General features: G+C 42.2%; 1 protein-coding gene across 1 annotated transcript; it reads right to left on the bottom strand.

The window, feature by feature from the left end:
- Positions 1-1,466: 1,466 nt before the first annotated feature.
- Positions 1,467-17,514, bottom strand: LOC308284813 (serotransferrin-like; the record flags this gene model as incomplete). Its single annotated transcript, XM_080725540.1, has 16 exons — positions 1,467-1,507; positions 1,926-2,109; positions 3,065-3,243; positions 3,595-3,662; positions 4,600-4,744; positions 5,324-5,488; positions 6,781-6,877; positions 7,655-7,800; positions 8,586-8,736; positions 9,291-9,457; positions 11,124-11,179; positions 12,619-12,775; positions 13,828-14,028; positions 14,342-14,444; positions 16,367-16,512; positions 17,430-17,514. The coding sequence occupies 16 exons, from the start codon at positions 17,512-17,514 to the stop codon at positions 1,467-1,469; spliced, it is 2,091 nt and encodes a 696-aa protein (XP_080581666.1).
- Between the last annotated feature and the right edge of the window lie 3,983 nt (positions 17,515-21,497).

Raw genomic sequence — 21,497 nt, forward strand, 5'->3', positions numbered from 1 at the left:
TACAAGGTCAACTAAAAGGAGATCCTAGTAAGCTTTACAGCTTATTTATACAGGAACCACTTTATGTATCTCATAACATTAAAAGACAGACGGATAGAACATTCAAGGTTCAAGGTTGTACTTTATTGTTATGTCTTTTGTACAGGTACATAAGAGTAAAATTTGTTTTTGTTTGGCATCCTTCAGACAATGCAGTGGTATTATCAAAGTAACAGCAAAGATATAATAACAGCAAACCAACCCTTTTTTCTTTCACCTTTTGGCAATCATGCAACTTCAATATGCTTTAATGTACAGACTCCATTTCAACGTAAACATGTAGGGCTATCTTAGGGCTTGAATCGCTGTTATACAATTTTTTGAGCGGTGGTCACACCGTCTCCATAGCGTGGCCGTGTGTGTAGGTATGTATGTTTGTTTGTTTGTATGTCTGTATGTATGTATGTGGGTGGGTGGGTCTGTATGTAGCCTCAAGCCTGTGGTGTAGTACCTTTTCTGACCACACATGTTAAGGGAGGGGCGCTGTTGTTCAGGCCAGGCCACACACACACACACACACACACACACACACACACACACACACACACACACACACAGGGGGGGGGGGGGGTAAACCACCGCTCAGTTCACACGGGTGTGATTTTTTTATTACCTTTAGATGTTTAAAGCTATCCCTCTTCAAACAGCGTGGTATTTTCAGCTCAGAGAATGCATTAAAGGAACACTCCACTCAACCTTTTGCTCACCAACATGTAAGGTTATCAGTGGTAGAAAGTACAGTAACAAAGACCATTAAAGGACAACACAAGGGTTCATATTTTATATTGTAATTAGAGAAAAGAAAAAGTGAGTGTTAAAATGTTTTAATTTGCTTCGTTCTATTGTTTTACCGTGTTTACCGTGCTAAAATGTGGGGCATGCGTACGCATGGGGGCATGTGTACAAGTGGCTAAATATGTCTTTTTAGACACAATAAGCAAGCAGTTTCTTTATTGCTATTCACAGTAACACTTCCAGCCCCCACAAGTCACATCCAACCATGAAAGGTTGCGTTGTATCTTGGGAATGGGCTTATTCTGTGTAAAATGACATATTTAGCCACTTGTACGCATGCCCCCAACCACTGAAATAAGAATCTGTAAAACAATAGAAAGAAGTAAATGAAATAATTTGAACACTCATCTTTTATATTCTTTAATTACAATCTAAAGTATGAACCCTTGTTGTAAAAAACTAAAGTTGTCCTTTAATTGCATGCCCTCTCGATAAGTAGAAGTTGGAGTAGAGCACAGCATGGTTGTATAGAAAAAAGAATGGAAGTTCCATGTATTCAAAGTAGACAACGAGTGAATTTCTATAAACCAACCATTAAAACAAATCCTGGGGTCCAGAATACTGTAGGTATTCAGGGTGAACCTGGCTTTTATCTCTTTTTCCTTCTGATTCTTCTGGGATCTCCATTAGTTTTACTGCTGGCAGGAATGGAAGGTGCATGAATTCTCCAGATCTAGTGAATAAGGGGAAAATTACATTTAGTGCATTTCTCTGTGTATTAGCTATTTTCAATATTATGTTTTAAAAATAATAAATGAAAAGCGGAAACTAGTTCGGGATCGGCACCCCGTGAAACGTCGCGCCGCCGACAGCATAGATTGAGTAAAAATTGGGGGGCTCTAAACTTGGCATCTGGCCATTTTCAATGGATTAAATCGTCAGACCACGTAGATTGGCTCGTTGGAAAGCGTAGGACGAGCCAGGACCACCCACGTCTCTACAAGCAGCTCAGGGTAAGTAAAATAGCAAAAAGAATATTGTATTGTATTGAAAAAAAGCCACACTTGTTCGGGATCGAAAGTATATAATTTGCGTGTAGTTTTAAAATGAAGTAATCTCTGTCATTTCTTCATCCATACTGTAATACCAACCTGAGGCAGTGTGAGCACACTCCCTGAGGGAGTTCATGGCAGTCATGTAGTCAGGTCCCAGGAATCCCTCAAAGCTTGTACCAGCTGGTACCTTCTGGAGGCACTTGGTGCTGCTCTTGAAAAGAGCTCCTTCACCCTGGAACATTCTGAACGAGGTATCGGTGCCGGAGGCACCAAACTTGGTCTGGACAGAAACAGCGAGCAGGTTAGTCTTTTCGCGTTGCGAGGCGTTGTGAGCATGTACTGGTAGATCTGCTATTTTCACAATAGAACCGTGTTATAAGAAATGTACTGTAAAGCCTCAACTCTTAGTGCTCGTCAGGGTGGGGGGTCCCCAGTTAAAATATGATTATTTTGGGGGTCGCAGCCTGAAAAGGTTGAGAAGCACTGTTGTAGACCAGGCCCACTGCAAGCTGCTGTACTCTGTCCTCTACCCTGAGCCATCCCACCCTGGCATAATGAGCAGGGGCTGGTTGAGGTGAAGTTAGATGAGTGCTTAGGCTCAGTGTATTCCTACTCACCACTGAGGAGTTCTACATTTCAATCATGTGTAGGCACTACTTTTCTTTTCTTTAATTTTTTTTAGGGTGAAATCTATCACTATAAAAATCCATGCAATGAAGATCATATTCAATGGCTGCCATAAAGTACAGGTTTTCAAAGTGTTGGTACTGTATATAGTTGTGGTATATACTGTATATAGATATACATCCGGCGTATTCACCGTACATTACATCTATAACTATTCATTTAGCGAATGTCTGTCCGCTGTCTGTCCGCCGTCTGTCTGCAGTACTCTGATGTCATACACTGACGTATTGACATCACAGACTGGCCTGGACACGGAACACCATGTATGGGCATAGAGATCTGCCCAACAGGCACTCCAATATGGAACACCATATATGGGTAAAAAGATCTGCTCAACCGGTACTCCATCATCCATTAATCCCCCCCCCCCCCCCCCCCCCCCCCACAGGACTAGTTTATATGCATTGTTCATTAATATGGTGTGTCCCGTCTAAATAAACAAATACAGTAAATGTAAAGTAAAGCAACATTTGCAAAAACGTTTAAAAAACAGCCAGGCAAACAGTGAGAGCTCAAAGATGTGCTCTGCCAGGAGTGCTGCCACCGACCTGCTGGGCGAGGAGCACCGACGCCACCTTATCACGTGTTTCTGGACGGGTCACCACAGCGTGAGCGGGGACCTTGGCCAGGTTGCATGAGGCGTAGTCAGAGATGGGGACGGGTGCGTTTTGCCCGGGACAGATCAACCTGTAGTCTTCAGAAAAGACATTCTGAGCCCAACCGTCGCCTTGAGAAGAGAAATGAGGAAACGCAAGGTACATCATAGGGTTAGGGTCAAGTGAAAAAAGTTCATTTCAATCTCTGGAGGGGGGCTGTAATTGGTAAAGAGAAAAAAAAAAAGATTTTATTAAAAAGATATTTATTGATTTATTGTGCCTGACCGTCCCTGTGTGTCATTATTATCAAAAGAATATAAAATAAAAAACATATATTTTCAAACATTTTCAAGAATAACAAATCTAGCAGATCTACAAGGCTATGTCTATTTGGGATGGAATGGTTTCCTTGGCATATGAGCTGTTTAGGAGAATCCCTGCGTGAGGAGAACCAGAGAGAATGTGGGGAGTAGATCTCTTACCCTCACTGAGTCCTGGGACAGTGGTGTGTTTGACGAAGGCAACATCTCCAGCACCGGCAAAAAGACATCTATGGCATTAACAATAGAAAGGAATGCAATGTATTAAAGCTCTATTATGACTTTTATTTTATTTTATTCAGTCTGTATAGACGCATTTCTGGTCCACGTTACACTGATAAGAACTAGATGCGTGTGCAGGTCAGTACCAAAATTAGCCAATGAAACCAGCGCTCCCCAAAACAACAGGCCCACTGCAAGCTGCTGTGCTCTGTCCTCTACCCTGAGCCATCCCACCCTAGCATAATGAGCAGGGGCTGGTTGAGGTGAAGTTAGACGAGCACTGAGCTTCAGCTCAGTGTATTCCTACTGACCACTGAGGAGTTCTGTACAAAAAGATTGTAACCTAAAATGCAACTCAGGTTGGTAATTTTGTTTATTCCTGTGATAACAGTGTCTCCCACTTTGACTGTGAAGCCATCGGCCTTGCAGAGACCATTTCAATGAATTAATCCAGAACGCAAGCAGATTGCTGTGATTTAAAGTGATCTATAACCAGTAATATGTGAGTCATAATTCTCTGTATCAATATAGTTGTATTCCAAGGTAGTGAGGGAGAGGGCTCAAGACTGCACTGGGCATAACACAGGTGTTGCGCAGTCTTCTCTTAAAGGCAATGGCATCTGGCACGGTGATTGGTTATATAGCGCAGGTGTTTTTAGTGATATAGCAGGTGTCCAAAATAGCAACTTATCCGCGAGACAACAAATTGCAGTAAAGAGCTCATGTCATGTCGTTCACATTAGGAACAGTAAAGACCCTAGTATGCTTCCTTGCGGAACACCACAGCGCACTGGAAGGAACGAGGACAGGGTTTCCGTTCACCTCCACCACCTGTTCTCTCCCCTCCAAATAGGAGGTACATTTTGCTTGTTTTTTACAGAAAGAAATGGTAAAACATTTTTATTATTTCAGCTTGACTATACAGGTCATAGGCCCCTGCAGTACCTGAAGGCCCCGGCATAGCCGTAGTAGCGCTCATCACTGTTGGGTTGGCATTTAGCACTGCCAGCATCATCACTGCCAATACACTGCTGACACATTGGAGAGCCTTCAGGAGATCCAGGAGCACAACCACTACTGAAGAACTCAGCTTAAAGAGAGGAGAAGACACTCAGTCAGTGGTCAATCAATCACTGTCTCACAATTTAACATTCTATAAATAAATCTCTAGCAAATTCATTCAAAGTAAAACCTAGTTTCCTGAAAAGTATTCAGACATTCAGAGTCAGACAAGCATTCATCATGAATCAGTCTCTAGTTTACCTGTAAACAAGCACACATGATGTATTAAAACATCTCTAGCGAGTTTGTTTAATTAATTAATTTACTGAGTAAGCAAGTAATACATTAATTTAGGTACAGTAAGTGATATCTTTTGGGTAAAACAAAGGGTTTTTTGTTAAAAGGATAAACACTATATTCTGATAGTGTTTTTTCAGTATTAGGGGTCTATTCAAATTCATCAATAACATCAGATGTATTATTATTGCTTGATGCAATCAGTTGCTAATCAGAAAGTAGCTTTCACAACTATCTCTGCATCGTGGAGTACAACAGTATGTTCACACTTTTAGTGTTTAACTTGCAGGCATCTTTAAATTGTGCACTAAGATGAGAGAGCGAGAGCAAGAGAGTATGTACTGTAGGTAACAATTCCACAACTGCTTACTGTAGCTACAGTTGCCAACACGTTGATGGATGTGGCTCATGGGGATGTTCCAGCCTGCAGTTTTGCCACGGCCAGTGTGGCAGGACTTCTTGCCCTGCAGGTTGTCCCAGGTCACCCCAGACGCAGCCTTCACCACGGCTACAGCGTAGTAAGAGGAGGCTGATGCTGTGGGTGAAGGACTAATGTTAGCCAAAGAAACATGGGGTGCAAAAAGTTGATTATTTATTACTTATTACAAACTATTGACTGTGACCTCAAAGTTGTACTAGCTAGACAAAGGCCACGAGGTCACTAAAGGGTTCATCCACCATGGAGCATTAGGGTGCACAGTAAATTATATATTTTAGGACAGACTGTCATTAGTAGCTTCACTACAAAATACATAAATAAAGTAGTAGTAGAGAAAGGTGTAAACTACAGTACTTACCACCATCGTTGCTACTGCATTGTCCTGTCAGCCAGAGATGTAAACAATATTATTGTTGACATAGAAGACATAGAATAGAATCATATTAGTTTACAGTAGAGAATAGAGAATCATAGTATACACAATCTAGTATATAGAGAATCATTAGTATACATAGTATAATATGTGTCACACTGGTTTTCCTGGACTTCAGTTTCACCTTTAACAGCCATCATCACACAAACCCTGACAGACCAACTGTCACTACTTGGATCTTTGGGAACTGGGTGTTTTGACAAAAATCGGTAAGGCTGATGGAGTTAATACATTTAAACTGATGATTTTACAGTGTAGATTGGGGTCCCAAGAGAGAAAAATACCTAATGCATATCTAACCGAAGGTCCTTGAAATGAAAAAGATGACAAATGTAAATCTTGAAAGTGTTCATGGCCCATCTATCTAACTGCTGAACGTGGCAGCCAATCAATCAATTTTGTCTGGCTTGGGTCAATCGAATTGAACCAACGTAGCATACTTTAAAGGTAGGGTAAGTGATATGTTTTGGTTAAAACAAAAAGTGTTTTGTTAAAAACATTTAAAAACATAATATTATATTCTGATAGTAATCATTGAGAGTGTTTGTTCAGTAACAGAGGTCTCCCCATCTCTGCAGCTCTTTTAACAAAGAGAAAATATATTTTCAGGTGAGTTGCAAAATTCAGGAAAGAGTACCCATTTATCAGCTTAGATTTTATAGTGTTCCATTTCAAATTTTGTCGGCTCATCATTTCTTTGTGTCATCACTTCCAAATCCACTTTTTTTTTAAAATCTGTATGTGAATTGTCTATCCTTTATCCTTATTGGATACAATTCGTATCCTAACCTGAAAATGCATTTTCTGAGCTGGAGAGACACAGAGACTCTTGTTAATGAACATTCACTCTATAATGAGTACTATCAGAATATAGAGTCATTTAACACTTATAAAAAGAAAAGATAAAGATATCTTCATCATACTGCTCCACCGTGGCAGGTTTAAGATGTGTTACCTTCATCATACTGCTCCACCATAGCAGGGACAAGACCACATTTTCCAGCTGTGTAGACATGTCCTCCGTCCAGGGCCATGGCATCTGCCTCGTTCCTCTAGGAAGCAGACAGGAGAATGCAGTCATTAGGATTCTTTATGTGTTTGTTACTCTAGGACACAGGGGTGTCCAAAGTGCGGCCCGGGGGCCAAATGTGGCCCGATGACAAGTTTTATACGGCCCGCGGCTTCATTCCTAAATTGTACTATAAACGTCCCTCCAGCACCGTCAAACAAGAATATTCTATTGTATAATTTGTCAGGATTCCTTGTTCCCTGTTGTCTCATTCTGAAGGGGTCAAAGAAAGGCTATTTTACCTTGCACGTCCGGTTACATTTGGTAATGTGAGTTACAGTATTTGTGTTTTGTTCAGAGCACACACCTGACAAAAGACCATCGATATTAAATATTGATAGTAGTTAGATAAAATGTTTTAATTGGGATGCATATGTATGTGACTGTGTTATGGTCCGACCAAAAAGTACATTTTGTCAGGAGATACTTAGTCGGCCCTTGGGAGTTTTAATATTTTCTTTGAAAAAAGTTTGGACACCCCTGCTCTAGGAAGCTGATCTGAGGCCATGGTTCTCAGCAGGAAACCGATGTATTGTACACTCCAAGTAGGGAATGAGACTTTCCCCCGGGTGAAGGAGTTTAAGTATCTCTGTGTCCCTTTCACCAACCCCATCTAGGGTACAGGCACTGATGACACGGAGGAGAGAACACGCCCCCAGCGCCCACAGCGTCCTCAGCGGGAATCCAACCCAGGACTGCTGTTTATATTTCTGTCTAATAAAGTATTCAATCAAAAATAATGCAATAATACTATGTTTACCAGTATCTTCTTCACACAGTCCTCCACTGTGGGGGCGGTCTGACATTTAATCTCCATGTCGCTGTCGCTCCACGAGTGGCAAGTGTCATTCTGAGCCTCGCCCACAGCACACCATGTGATGCCACTTGAAGTGGCATCAGTTGACTCTGGAAAGCAAAGAAAAAGGGAAACAATCAAATACAGTGTGGTTGGACCATAGACTGTAGAAAAATATGGATGATGCGAAGCCATTGGTTTCTATGCAGCGCAAATGGCCCTTTCTACCCCTTGGAATGGGTGTCGCAATCATAGAATTGTAAAGGCATCAGAGATGCTATTGGCTGCCAACGGTCACGTGCAACCGCAGGGATACATGGGAGAATGTGGTCGGAGCCTCCCGAAATACAGCACACGAAGAAGAACACAGCCGGCTGGTATCAGTTTAGTTGGCCACGCCCCCCCGCAACTTTATCATTTATTTTAAAATACATTGGACCACATTTCGACAAAACGAATATGATGGTGATTGAAAGGCAATTTTTAACTAGCGATAGGAACCATACAGTATTCATGAAAATGTTAATTAAGGTTAGAAAACGAAAGGGGAAAATGAATGGGATCCAATGGAGCACAATTCTTTTTGCGATCGGCCGGGGGGGAAAACAGCGCAACTAGCGGCCAATCATAGGAAGTTTTACTTCCCTATTGGAGTCATTTTAAATCGGCAGAACTATGCCCCTGGGTCGGACCAATGCAAATTGTGGGTTGCAGCCATCAAGACCAGATGTATATGTAGAGAAGTGTGTGGAGTAGCAAGAATTTGAAGATAATTCCAGAACGTGGAAAACGCAATGGTGAAAATATAGGTTGTATCAAGAACCGAGGAAACCAGGGGAAAATAAATGATGAGACTACGACCTGCGGTTGTCGTGTGTGTCTACAGTACACTTACTTTTGTTCAGGGAACGGATGATGCTCATGTACTCAGCACCCAGATACACAAAGGCATCAGTGCCAGTTGGCAGCTTCACCAGGTCCTTTGTGGAGTCCTTGAACATCAGGTTCTTGCCGTCGGACGCACTATAGGAGAACAAGTCAAACACCTGCAAGGCACACACAGCAATGCAATAGTTATTTATAGATGACGAATTCAAACAAATGTTTTGTGTCTCTGGGTTATTTAAAAAACACTTAAGATTCAGAATATGAGAAGAAAATGTTGAAGAAAACATGAAAATTGTAGATAGTAATGCTTTGCTATTATATGAAGCCAGATCTACAAGCTCTTCTCTATCTGTAATCTGCATCAATTAACACAGCGGTTCCCAACATGTGGGCAGGGGCCCACTGGTGGGCTGTGATATTGCAAGTTGCAACCCCAAATAAACGATTTTAAGATAATATTACAATTTAATAAAAATTCAAAAGAATATTTATGTAAAAAAGTCATGTACATTTTTCCTTTAAAACCACAAGTTTTTATTGTGATACCGATGAATAGGAATTTAAAATATATTATGTTATAATTCCATTGAGCCAAACTCTGATCACATCTTGAGCGTGTAGTTTGTGCAATTAATTCACATTCATTTAACTGCTGTTTGTGTCAAGAGTAGGTTTCTGCCCGACATCAACGATATTTCGGTGTGTGTCTTACGTTCTCAGCTGCGGTGAGTCTATTGTAGATGAGGTCAGCCACTCCTTGGTCCATGCGGGTGACCACAGCGTGAGCCGGCACCCTGGCCAGGTGACAGCTCTTGTAGCTGTCAATGCTGGCTCTGGTGCCGTCCTTACACAGCAACTCATAGCTGGCCTTCTCTTCATCTGGAAAAACAAACCATATTGGATCAGGCTTTGAAGATACTGTATGGGGGTGCCAATGCCATAACTTTGGTTGCTTTATTGGCCAACATCAGTGTTTTGTACTCTGTGGCTGTGCAGGCAGTAACTGAGCCAATGGAGGGAGCGGAGAAGGGGGGAGACATGCAAACATTTTGGCTGGTTGAAGACCAAGCGTGCTGCGGCATTCTGGATCATTTGGAGGGGCTTAAGTGCACACAGGCCAGTGAGGAGCGATTTACAGTTAGTAGGCAAGTTTTGATATTTCTGGATAAGGAGCTGGGCTGATTCCTGGGTGAGGAAGGGTCTGATCCTTCGAAAGTTATAGAGTGTAAACCCTGTTAGGACATGAAAGTTACAGAATGCTAGTCTGGCGGTGCCAGCCTCTTTCACACACTTACCACCAGTAAGACTCCCTAATCGGCAGCGTGATTTTAGGGCAAAATCTGTTGGGGCAGTGTCCAAAAATGTGTTTGAAAAAATTGGCCTGATGGTGGCGCTATATGGGACAGATCAATGTTGATGGCATGAGTGTAGACATACTGTGTACCGATTTGCATGATTTTTGGGCAAAATCTGTAGGAGCAGTGTCCAAAAATGTGTTTGAAAAAATGGGCCTGATGGTGGCGCTATATGAGACAGATTCATGTTGACTGCCCTCTTGGCACCGCCGAGGCGGACGCGTGGGTGGGTACCGGCCCCTGCTCTCCCGGACGCTCCTAGCCCGAGTTACGGCATTTTTTGTGCGCTGCAGTGGCGGGGGTCCACTTTTGCACTTTTGCATCCATTTTGGAGCACCAGGAGTCGGTGGTCCATGGGAATTCCCAGTGAACAGCCCCGTTAGGGTGGTCATTTGGTCATTTTTGCACTTTTTGGTGGTGGCGGAAGCTCCGGGGGTCCCTGGAGGTTGTGGAGGTTCTGGATTGGCAGGCAAGGAGTGTGTGTGCAAGGTTTGGCATGGATTGGGGCAACGGTGGCAGAGATATGAGTTGGGGAAAAGTGTGACATGACGGACAGACTGACAGACGGACTGACAGACTGACTGACAGACAGCCGGTGGAGGTTTTAGTAGTAACTGCGACCTGACGGTCGCAACCACCACCACCAGGGGGTGGTGTTGCAGTCTGGAACACCAGGCTAACATGCAGCTTTAAATGCATAATATTGTTGTTTGATCTGACCCACTAGACCAGTGGTTCTCAACCTTTTCAGGCCACGACCCCCAAATCATATTTTAACTGGGGACCCCCCACCCTGACGAGCACTAAGAGTTGAGGAATTACATTTTGTGTAACAGGGTTATTGTGAAAATAGCTGATCTATGTAGATCGGCTATTTTCACAATTTCTGCCTCTAATATTTGACAATTTGGCCAATGTTTAATTCGTAATTTTAGAAGTCCTTAAATTGTCACTTTAGAAATGTGCAGATACGCTCTATACACTTAAACTTTATGTTGGTTTGTTAACTGTAGAGAGAGAAAACAATGTTGCACATTAAGTCAATCATCTGGGGACACCCCAAAATAATTTGGGGCCCCACAGGCTGAGAACCACTGCACAGGACTACTACTTAACTAGTATTGCCTTCTAAAATCTATATTAATGCTGCAGTTATTTCATATCAGTGTAGAACATGTTGTAATACTGACCAGGAACAGTGGTGTGTTTGACAAAGGCCACGTCTCCACTTCCATCCTTCAGGCACCTGTGAGATGATTCCAATGTACAAGTTAGGTATTTAGCAGACCCTCTTATCCAGGGTGACTAATAAGATGCCCTCATCTGGGGCATTGATTTTGTGCAATTAATTCACAATAATTTATGTTTGTGTCAAGACAAGAGTGCATCCACACAGAACGCAGATATTACGCAGCGATAACGTTCAAGTGCCGTTACAGACAACCTCTCTCTCTCCCTGCTGTCTCCTCAAAATTCTATCAATAAAGGCATAACAAGGGGTGGTGCCATAGTTTTGTACTTTTTCTGTTTTATAAGTGTCTATGGAGTTAACATTACTCAGACCCCCAGGTATGTCTTCCCTGTGTATTTTTGGGTTCTTCCTGAAAGCTGAAAGCCTCTGAGTCTAAAGGCCCAGTTGAAATACACTGACATAATGACATCATAGTATCATCCCCTCCGCTTTTTACTAGGGATGTCCCGATCGGATCGGGAGATTGGAAATCGGGGAGATCGGGGACAATTTCAAAAGATCGGAATCGGGAGAAAAAGATTGGGAAACACCTTGTCTTTATATATTTAAAAAAATATATAAGCTGATGAGCTTTATTTTTTATTTGTTTTGATACAATGCTGCACTAAGTGAAAAAAGAAGCTTGGATAGAATGGATACTGTTATTTAAATAAATAAATTAAAAACCTTAAGGGAATGTTTTTTTCCCTTGAGTTTTTTTTTTTTAATTTATTAAGGAAAAAGAAAAGAAAAAAATGCTTCTATCAAAAATGCTTTTATGATAGAAGCATTTTTTTCTTTTCTTTTTCCTTAATGCATTGCCGAAAGATCGGATCGGGAAGGATCGGGATCGAATCGGGAGCAAAAATATGTGATCGGGATCGGGAGCAAAAAAACGTGATCGGGACATCCCTACTTTTTACCATTCGACTGCAGCTGTGGGTGTGGCTAACATTAGCTGGGTCTCCCACATGACAACCAGGTATTCTTAATGAGCAGGTGGGTGTGGCCACATAATAAAAACATAATTGTAACACTTTCTGTGGACTTCCTCCAAGTACTAAGGGGGCGAAAAGCGCCATGTCTTGGCCATCTGGTACCCATAGATATTCACAGATATTCACAGATATGGGCTTAATATTGATGACAACAGGGATCTCCATATATGGGCATAAAAGGGATTTGGTTCCCCTGACATCACAGTGATGTCAGAGCGTGATGTCAGAGCCCGACAGCGAGTCGCAGGTTTGATCCCCGAACCCGGCGACCTTTGCTGCGTGTCACTCGCTGTCTCGCTGTCTTCTCTGCAGTCAAAGTTAAGGTGGAAAAGCCCAACAAAATAGTTAAGTGGTCAGATGGGTGAGCCGTGAACGCCTTCGAGATTTTCAAGTGGGTCCTGATCCTCAAAAGGTTGATGCATATGTTTCAATGAGGACGAGGGAGACAGTACTCACTTGAATGCACCTGCATAGCCGTAGTAAGGGTTGGACGGTGAGCGAGAGCAGTCTGTCAGGCTGGATGAGGCCACGCTGGGACACTGCTGACACAGCTTGGGAAACTTGTCAGGGTCAGCTCCTGGTGCACAGCTGCCCGAGAAGAAGTCACTCACCGCTAGAAAAAAAGAAACGTTTAATTGATAGTCATAGGCTTGTTTAAAGCCATGGAATTGGTCAGACCCTACGTCCCATCAGTTCGAAGCTGGTGAATGCTAACCTGGTGAATGCTAAACTGCCGACACTGGTTAATGTTAACCTGGTGAATGCTACTATGCCTAAAACTAACCCTAATCCTAACCCTATAACCTCAGTAAAACTATGCCTAAACCTAACCAGGTGAAAGCTGACCTGGTGAATGTTAACCTGGTGAATGATAACCCTAACCTCAGTAAAACTATGCCTAAAACATATAATATATATATATATATATATATATATATATTCCCTACCAGTTACTTACCCCGTGAAGCTTTGAATAAAATGGAGGATTTTAGTTTTTGTTGCATTCCTTTGTGGTGCACAAAGGATTGAAAAGAATTAGAAAGAAGACACAAATAAGAAAATTGCGTGTCCCCTATGGCTAAAAATAGTAACCTGCCTCCACCAGATGGGGCGGTATTGAGTTCAAAAGTTAAGTTCACAATATTGTGAACAAAATACCGCCCCATCTGGCCAGGTTATAAAAATAATAAAACTATTTATACTATTTCCCACTTGTAATATCCTCCCTGCCGACAGGGTTAGCGTGATGTTTGGACAACATCTGTATAAGTAGTATCAACCAGGCCAATGTGAAAAAAAAAAAAAAAAAAAAAAAACATTTTTGAGGCAGAGGTTCTGCTCTGGCATCCAGGGAGAGTGTGTGCACATGTTCCCGCTGAACGGTACCAGAGATTAGTTGTATACAACACAGACAGACAGACGAACACACACACACACACACACACACAAACACACACACACACACACACACACACACACACACACACACACACACACACACACACACACACACACACACACACACACACACACACACACACACACACACACAGGGACAGACAAACAGGGGCAGAAAGTATCTTACTGGACTGGACAAGTTTTATCCTTGATAGTTTTTGTACTCTTTAACTTTCATATCAGTCAAATAAACAAAACAAAACTCACCCTCTTCCAAAGGTTGCTGGTCCACGCCGGCCCACTGGATGCCATGGTTTTCTCCCATGGAGAGCAGAGTTCCTATGGGAATGTTCCAGCCGGCAGACTTTCCCAGTCCAGTGTGGCAGGACCTCTTTCCTTTCAGCTCATTGATGTTGAAGCTGGAGCTCTTCTTTACCACAGCCAGAGCATAGTAGCAGGTGTCTGAGTCTGGTCCAATACAGAGGGCACAGGGTCACATTGATTTAACCAACCTGCTGTCCCTATTTTGGCGCACGTCATTCATTATTATAGGCAACACATTTTATGAAAAAAAAAAAAAAATGGACTGGGACTGGGTCATCTAATTAATTGGAGGCTTTGTAATTCATTAATCGAAATGAATCGCATGTTCGATCGCATATAAATATTTGACCTGAGAAGCCATTTTATTTAAATTAAACCCAGGGAGAAAGGTTCTATGGTGCAAAAAGAATTATCGCGTTAATAAATAACAAATCTAGCCATAATTAGTGCATCTTACCTGGGCCGTAGTCCTCAGCAATAATGGGGTGCAGGTTGTCTTCAGTCAGTCCAGCTGTGTAGATGTCTCCTCCATCCAGAGTGATGGCATCTGCTTCACCGTCCTGTCAAAAACACATCTTTATCGTCTTGCTAGTTGCTACTAAACAACATTTAAAGATTTGTAGATGCCTGGTGGCTCTCTCTTAACACCAACATGGCCAATGTAGTTTTTGTGGAAAAAACTTGATGGCGTCCTTATTATTATTATGGTACTGCATGGCGGTAGTAGTGCATTATATTATTTTGATAGCTATCAAGATTAAAACTGCAATCTGTAAATTGTATGTCCTTCCAGGCAAATCTTTGAATATATGTATTTTTAAAGCAAACATTTTGTAACTCAAATTTTGCTTCTGGGGTCCCTGGAACTAACTATTTTGAGATGGGGTTCCGTGGGTATCATTTTGGGGGTCCTTGAAATGAAAAAGTTTGAGCACCACTGACAACATAGTTTTTTTTTTTCAGATACCTGTTTAGGCTATTTAGGAGACATTTATAGAATTGGGACAAAATATTCAAAGACTTGCACAAATGTTCGCCATTTTTCAAAAATAGCAGATACAGCTGCGCTGCGAGCTTGTATCTGCTATTTTTCAATAGTTAAAGCATAAAATAATGGTTAAAGTGGTTGAAATCTAACTTGACACAGACGCGTTCCCGGTCTTAATGGGTTAAATGAAACTGTGGATTAGGGATTGGGACGTTATGAATATGACGATTATCACGATTTACGATATTATTGCGATAATCAAAATCCATTATCCTGGGGCGGAACATTTGCTGATCTAATAGCTGATCTTGCGACGCGTTGTGAGCTTGTAGATCGGCTATTTTTTGGCAAAGACATTTGATAGAGAGTGAAAAAAAGACTGTATCAAGTATGTATATTCTAAGTATCTTTGACCAATTATAGAGGGTTCAAGTACCGGGATATGCAGCTCGGCAAATAAAAGGTGAATTGATCCCAGTGCATGATGGAGGACGATATCGCGATAAATTAAATCTCCACGATACGATTATCGTGAGTGTTTTTTATCACGATAAACGATAATATAGTCTACTTGCCAGCCCATAGAGCCCCATTGTGAACCCGGACATGTTGAGTACACCAATGTTTTATGTTAGAAATGTGTAGTAAGGGTCCCCAGCATTAGGAAACTGCCGGATGCTAACTTGCATATGTTGAGCAATTTTCATAATTTGCATAATTAGCTTTAATTTGCATAATCACCTATAATAATGGAAAATATGTCAAAAACTGATTGGACGATTTGAACAATATTGGAGTGGTTTTGGGGGTTATTGAGGACGAAGAATCCATTTCTGACATTTTCTAAATTCAAAACAACCGTTTTAAACCGGAAATGGCCATATACCAAATTAAATTGGGATGATTTTGATACTTTTTTGTTGATTTTGATTATGAATTAAATTATAGATGTGGTTATTTATATGCTTATACATTATCAGCATTTCAAAAGCAAAATATAGACAAAACTACACTAATTATTTGAACAATGACTGCCACAATAGCCTATCAAAAATAGTCACGTCATCATTTGGAAAATCAACAAAAAAGTATCAAAATCATCCCAATTTAAGTTGGTATATGGCCATTTCCGGTTTAAAATGGCCATTTTGAATTTAGAAAATGTCAGACATGGATTCTGCATCCTCAATAACCCCCCAAACCACTCCAATATTGTTCAAATCGGCCAATCAGTGTTTGACATATTTTCCATTATTATAGGTGATTATGCCTATTAAAGCTAATTATGAAAATTATGCAAATTGCTCAACATATGAAAGTTAGCATCCGGCAGTTTCTACATGCTGGGGACCCTTATCAACATTTCTAACATAAAACCTTGGTGTACTCAATATGCCAGGGTTCACATTCTGGCAAGTGGACTAATATCACTTATCTTCCCATCCCTACTGTGGATTAGATGGGGGTTTTTTTTTAACACAGGAGCGTTCTCACCTTGATTGCCTGGATGCATTCTAGAGTGTCTAGTCTCAGTACACAGGAGAAGGTAGAGTCTGTAGCAGTCTGCAGGGCTCTACATTTCTGGTATTCCTGGCAGGACTTCACACACCATCTGGTGGGATTAGCCGCAGATGTAAATGCTGTGGATGAGGATGAAAAAATTAAAAAATGTAGGTAATAACAAGTTATATTATTTGTATTGAAAGTATACACATGACCCCTATTCTGGGGCAAACATCCGCCGAAAGTAGCCGATCGACGAGACCGACCTATTTCCACGAAGAGATTTGGTGTCGATGGAGAGAAAAAAAGAGCAGGCTTTAGCGCCTTACAGACGGGGCACGTGCGGTTGCCGGGGGCTTTCTCGCTTGGATCAGCGGGGATCGCGTCGCGGTGGAGAAACAAACACTATCGCTCTGCGAGTAAACGCTGGGCGGAATTTCACAAAGATGACCACAATCCAGCTCTTGCCGCCCGAGAGCGCATGCTCGTTTGTGCACGCGAGAATTTCACGGGACCGCTCCTCAACTTCTCTGCGCGTCCCAAATAATCGCCCGCCTCTCATTGAAAATGAGTTACTAGGGCACGTCAACCTCCTCCCGTCTGAAAGGCGCTTTAGTTAGAACCCTGGAGGACACCGTTAATAAAGGGTTTAAGTGGTTAACCATTTTAACCGTAGCCGCATTGTGGGGAATGCTTTTGCAGGAAAATAGTAATCTGGGTTCCCAGAAGCTTCTCATTTTCGCCATTAGGGGGTGGGAAAATAGCAGATCAACAAGCTGCACAGCGCTGTCGGGGGAAATCTTATATGTCCAAAAACTGTTACTTTTCCGGAATTTAATTCATAAGTAGCAGATCAAGCTCAAAACGAGTGCCATTTTTCAAGCTTGTGGGTCTGCTACTTTTGATGCTTTCGTGTAACGTTGTAGTGTGTAGGGCTTTAATTTATGAAAAAACACAAAAAAGGAGATAAGAGATTCCCACCCGACAGCAACGATATAATAATAATAAATGATAATAATGATAATAATAAGTATTAAAAAGTCATCATGTTTACCAGCGCTTCCCAGCAGCAAGGACAGAAGGAGAAGCATGTTGATCAGTAGGAGTCTCCAGGTCAGAACAGCATCAAACTGCAGCATGGATGTACGGTGGGTGTGGTGACTTCACCTGGCTTCTTTTATAGGGAAACATCCATGTGGGCTGGACAGTCTACAAGGAAGAAAATACTGTCAATGTTTCCTCATCGTAGGAGGTTACAGGCTCAGAATTCCAGTAAACATATTTAGTAATCCATACCATAACAGGTTCCACCTACCAAACTTGTTATGAAAAGCATTCAAGTATGGAAATGTTAGCCTGGGCGGAGCCCGACATCATACTGCGTTCACTCACTCATTCCTGTTATACTGTGGAAGGAATGAGTGAGTGAACGCAGTATGACGTCGGGCTCCGCCAGGCTATGGAAATGTTAGTGTGGGGAGTGGTTCTCAAACCTTTTCGTGCCAACTTAAGGACACCCAAATTGTATTTGGCCACGGACCCCCATCTGAAAATGTTTTGTGCCAGGGACCCCCCTATAGAAGAGAAGATTACATTATTCAACATTTTTAAAACACTTTAAAAACGTCCAAAAATAGCATAATTATACAAGCTTTCAGTGCGGCACAACGCTACGCATTCTGAGCTACAGTATTTTCTATTTTTGAATAGCCAGCCTCTAAATTATGTATAAAAGGGTTCAAATGACTGTGATGCTGTATTAAGATACTTTAAGAACCACTGGTCTAGTGTGCCAGGATGACTAGGATTTTGCCATTATTTGAATAAATTTAACACGGTTCATTTGGCACATAATACGATTTACAATTGCTGTACAATAGCAGTAAAATAACACTATAACGATTAGCAGCAGTAACTGGTCTCAAATTCAGTTTTTTAAGATCGCCCCCAGTTAAGAAGGTGGGGGCGAAAAAGCGTCTGCCCAAGTTGAAGGTGTGGAAACTACAGAAGCTAGAAAGTCAAAAGGAGTTCCAGGAGAAGATTGAGCAAAGAGCTGATGAAGTGGAGGAAGTGATGGAGTCAGGAGACGTCGACAGCAAGTGGCAGGCAATGAAGAAGGCCCTGCTGGAAGCAACAGAGGAGGTGTGTGGGTGGTCAAGGGGTGAGGCGAGACAAAGAGAGACGTGGTGGTGGAATTACACTGTTGAAAGAGCAGTGAATGAGAAGAGGCGTTGCCATAAAGTATGGAAGAGATCTAGAGATGAGGCAGACAGAGTACGCTATGTAGAAGCAAAGAGGTTGGCACGGACAGCAGTATGAGGCTCAAGAGACGAAAAGGAAAGAATTTGCAAGTGAGCTGGAGAGTGAGAGGGGGCAAAAGAGCTTCTTCAAGATAGCAAAGCAGATGGTGAAGGATAGGCGGGATGTAACCGGTGCAAGCTGTGTGAAGGATGAGGATGGTAACATTGTGACAGACAACAGAGGAGTGAAGGAAGTATGGCGAAAGTACATGGAGAAGCTGCTGAATGTGGAGAATGACTGGAATGGAGAGGTGGGATGTGACATAGTGGAGGGTGAATGCTGCCCGATCATGCCAACAGAAGTGGTGAAAGCCCTGAAAGCCATGAAGGAGGGAAAGTCGGCTGGACCATCTGGAGTGGTGGCAGAGATGCTAAAGGCGGCAGGGGATGTCGGTGTGCAGTGGATGACTGACCTGTGTAACAGTGTCGTGGCTGAAGGGCACATTCCAGAAGACTGGACAAAAAGCATCCTGGTGCCACTGTTCAAGGGGAAGGGTGACCCACTTGCATGCGGGTCATATAGGGCAATTAAGCTGCTGGAGCATGGAATGAAAGTGCTGGAAAGGGTGTTGGAAAAGAGGGTGATAGCTAAGCAGATTAATGGGTGATTTCAAAAGAATCGTTCACTTTGTGATGCAAGCATGAAACTTGGTACATATACACTTCGAATCCCACTCTTTTCAAAAATAGCGGTAGCCAAGCAAAATTTCAAGATGGCGGCCCCCGAAATCCAAGATGTCCGTCCAAAAATGTTGTTTTTCCTTTATAACTCAAATTGCATTGATTTTAAGACCCATAAATGTATTGAAGTTGAATATAAAGATGGGCATTGCGGATGTTTTGGTACCAAGTACATGTCTGTATCTATTACGGATCTTGAGATACAGCATATAGTCGGAGTAGATTAATAGCTAATTTCATAAGAATCGTTCACTTTGTGATGCAAGCATGACATTTGCCACAAATGCTCTCTAAGGGACCCTCTTATGGAAAAGGGCGCTGGCCACTCAAAATTCCAAGATGGCGACCGTTTTCTTCAAGATGGCCGTATCCATACCTCACTCAGACACATGAAATGTGAAGATGTTCCCAAGATGTTCCCAAGATGTGTGTTTTGCCAAATAGTTTTAATCGCATTTGCAACTGCACAGTGCTGTGCAGACAAAACCCAATTTGAAACATTTGCACCTTCCGCTGCACCCTGATTTGCAGCCACTTTTGGTGAGTTCTTGGCAACTCTCTGCAAGTGGTGAATTGGCTGTCCAGAAGATCTGCCATTCTTTACCAAACCTCTTCCATCCCCAGTCAGCTGAACTCTCTGATTCTGGCTGACGCTGGGTGGACTGACCCCATATGCAGCCTGCCTGATACGCAGCACGTTTAGTGTGTTGAAGCAGAGCTGCTCTTGTTGGAGGTTCGGGCAAACATGTCCAGTCTAGCTTCATCCACACTAACAGCTGTGCTTGATCGATCATACATAAGGACCACAAACCGCTCCAGTGTCTTCAGGTCAACTTCATTAAGTTCAATGGGATATTGGCTGAGTTTGGTGAAGATGGGAGAAACCTCTGAGCAAATATCCCATGTTTGCCAGCAGTGTTGGGCAATATTACTTGGGAGAGTAATCGTTACTTATTACTTATTACACCTTGGAAAAAGTAATAATATTATATTACTTATTACTTGGAATCAAGAGTAATATCTAATATATTAAGTTATATTACTTTTTTTTTTACCCCGCAAAAGAAAATAGATGTAGGCCTACAACAGAATCTGTTTAGCCAGCTCCTTTTAGAACTGAATCAAATTTATTGGAAATAAGAGTCTCTGGGATGCAATTAAAGATATATATAATTAATGACAGGCTTTGTAATTAATTAATCGCAAATAATCACATTTTAATCGCACATCAATATTTGACCTGGGAACAGTGATAAACCTTTTTAATGGATTTTGGTATACAAGCGAATCAATTAATAATTAATATATATAAGCTAAGCAACAACACATTGCTTATTTTTATTACATTTAAACACCCCAGTACTTTAGTATTTTGATCCTAGGCTCTGTATTTGGACTGCTCTTTCCCCTCTACACTCTACTCCTCAGAATAAATAAATATTAGGGTTTAGTCAGTGGTGATGTAAATAAAAGAAAGGGGTCCTATCAGCTATTAGACAAGGATATATGGAGACCCCTGTTGTAACTCTGAGGACCCTAGGGGTCCCGGACGACATGTTGAAGACCCCTGCCTATATTATCCTTATAATAAATATTTTCTTTTCTGGCTTAAAGGTGTATTTTATAAGTGATGTGGAGGGCTCTGGGGGGGTTCCCACTAAGGAAAGTAGGCTTTCAACTCCCTAAAACCGTCTCTTTCGGTGAGTAGTGAAACTATGTGTATTTCTTATGTTTACATTTTACAACAGGCGAGAGGCTAGCAGTTAACACAAGGGCTCAGTCTAGTGGAGGGCTGGAGGCTAAAGACCTTAAAGACCCCCTAAGCTAACGGCTAAACAGCAACATCGCATTGCGTTGCTTGAGGCTTGATGTGCTGTGGTGATATGCAAAGCATAATTTGCGAAGCCGTGCTTTTGTCCACGCTCCCGATTGCTTTTTAAATGTAAATGTCCCAGCCATCCACTTAGCGTTTTCGAGCTTGGGGATCGGCTATAGATGCGGTGGACGGGCCGCTTTTGGCCGTTTTGGCCTAGTTTTTTCGGGCTGCGAGGGGGTCCGCGGGGGTCCCCAAGGGTGGGGGACCCCTCGGGGACCCCCTGGGAGCCGGCCCCGTCCCTCCAGGTGGCTCTGGGGCCGAGCTG

The sequence above is a fragment of the Nannobrachium achirus genome (genome assembly GCF_963921795.1).
Source record: "Nannobrachium achirus genome assembly, chromosome: 5".
Lineage (NCBI taxonomy): Eukaryota > Metazoa > Chordata > Actinopteri > Myctophiformes > Myctophidae > Nannobrachium > Nannobrachium achirus.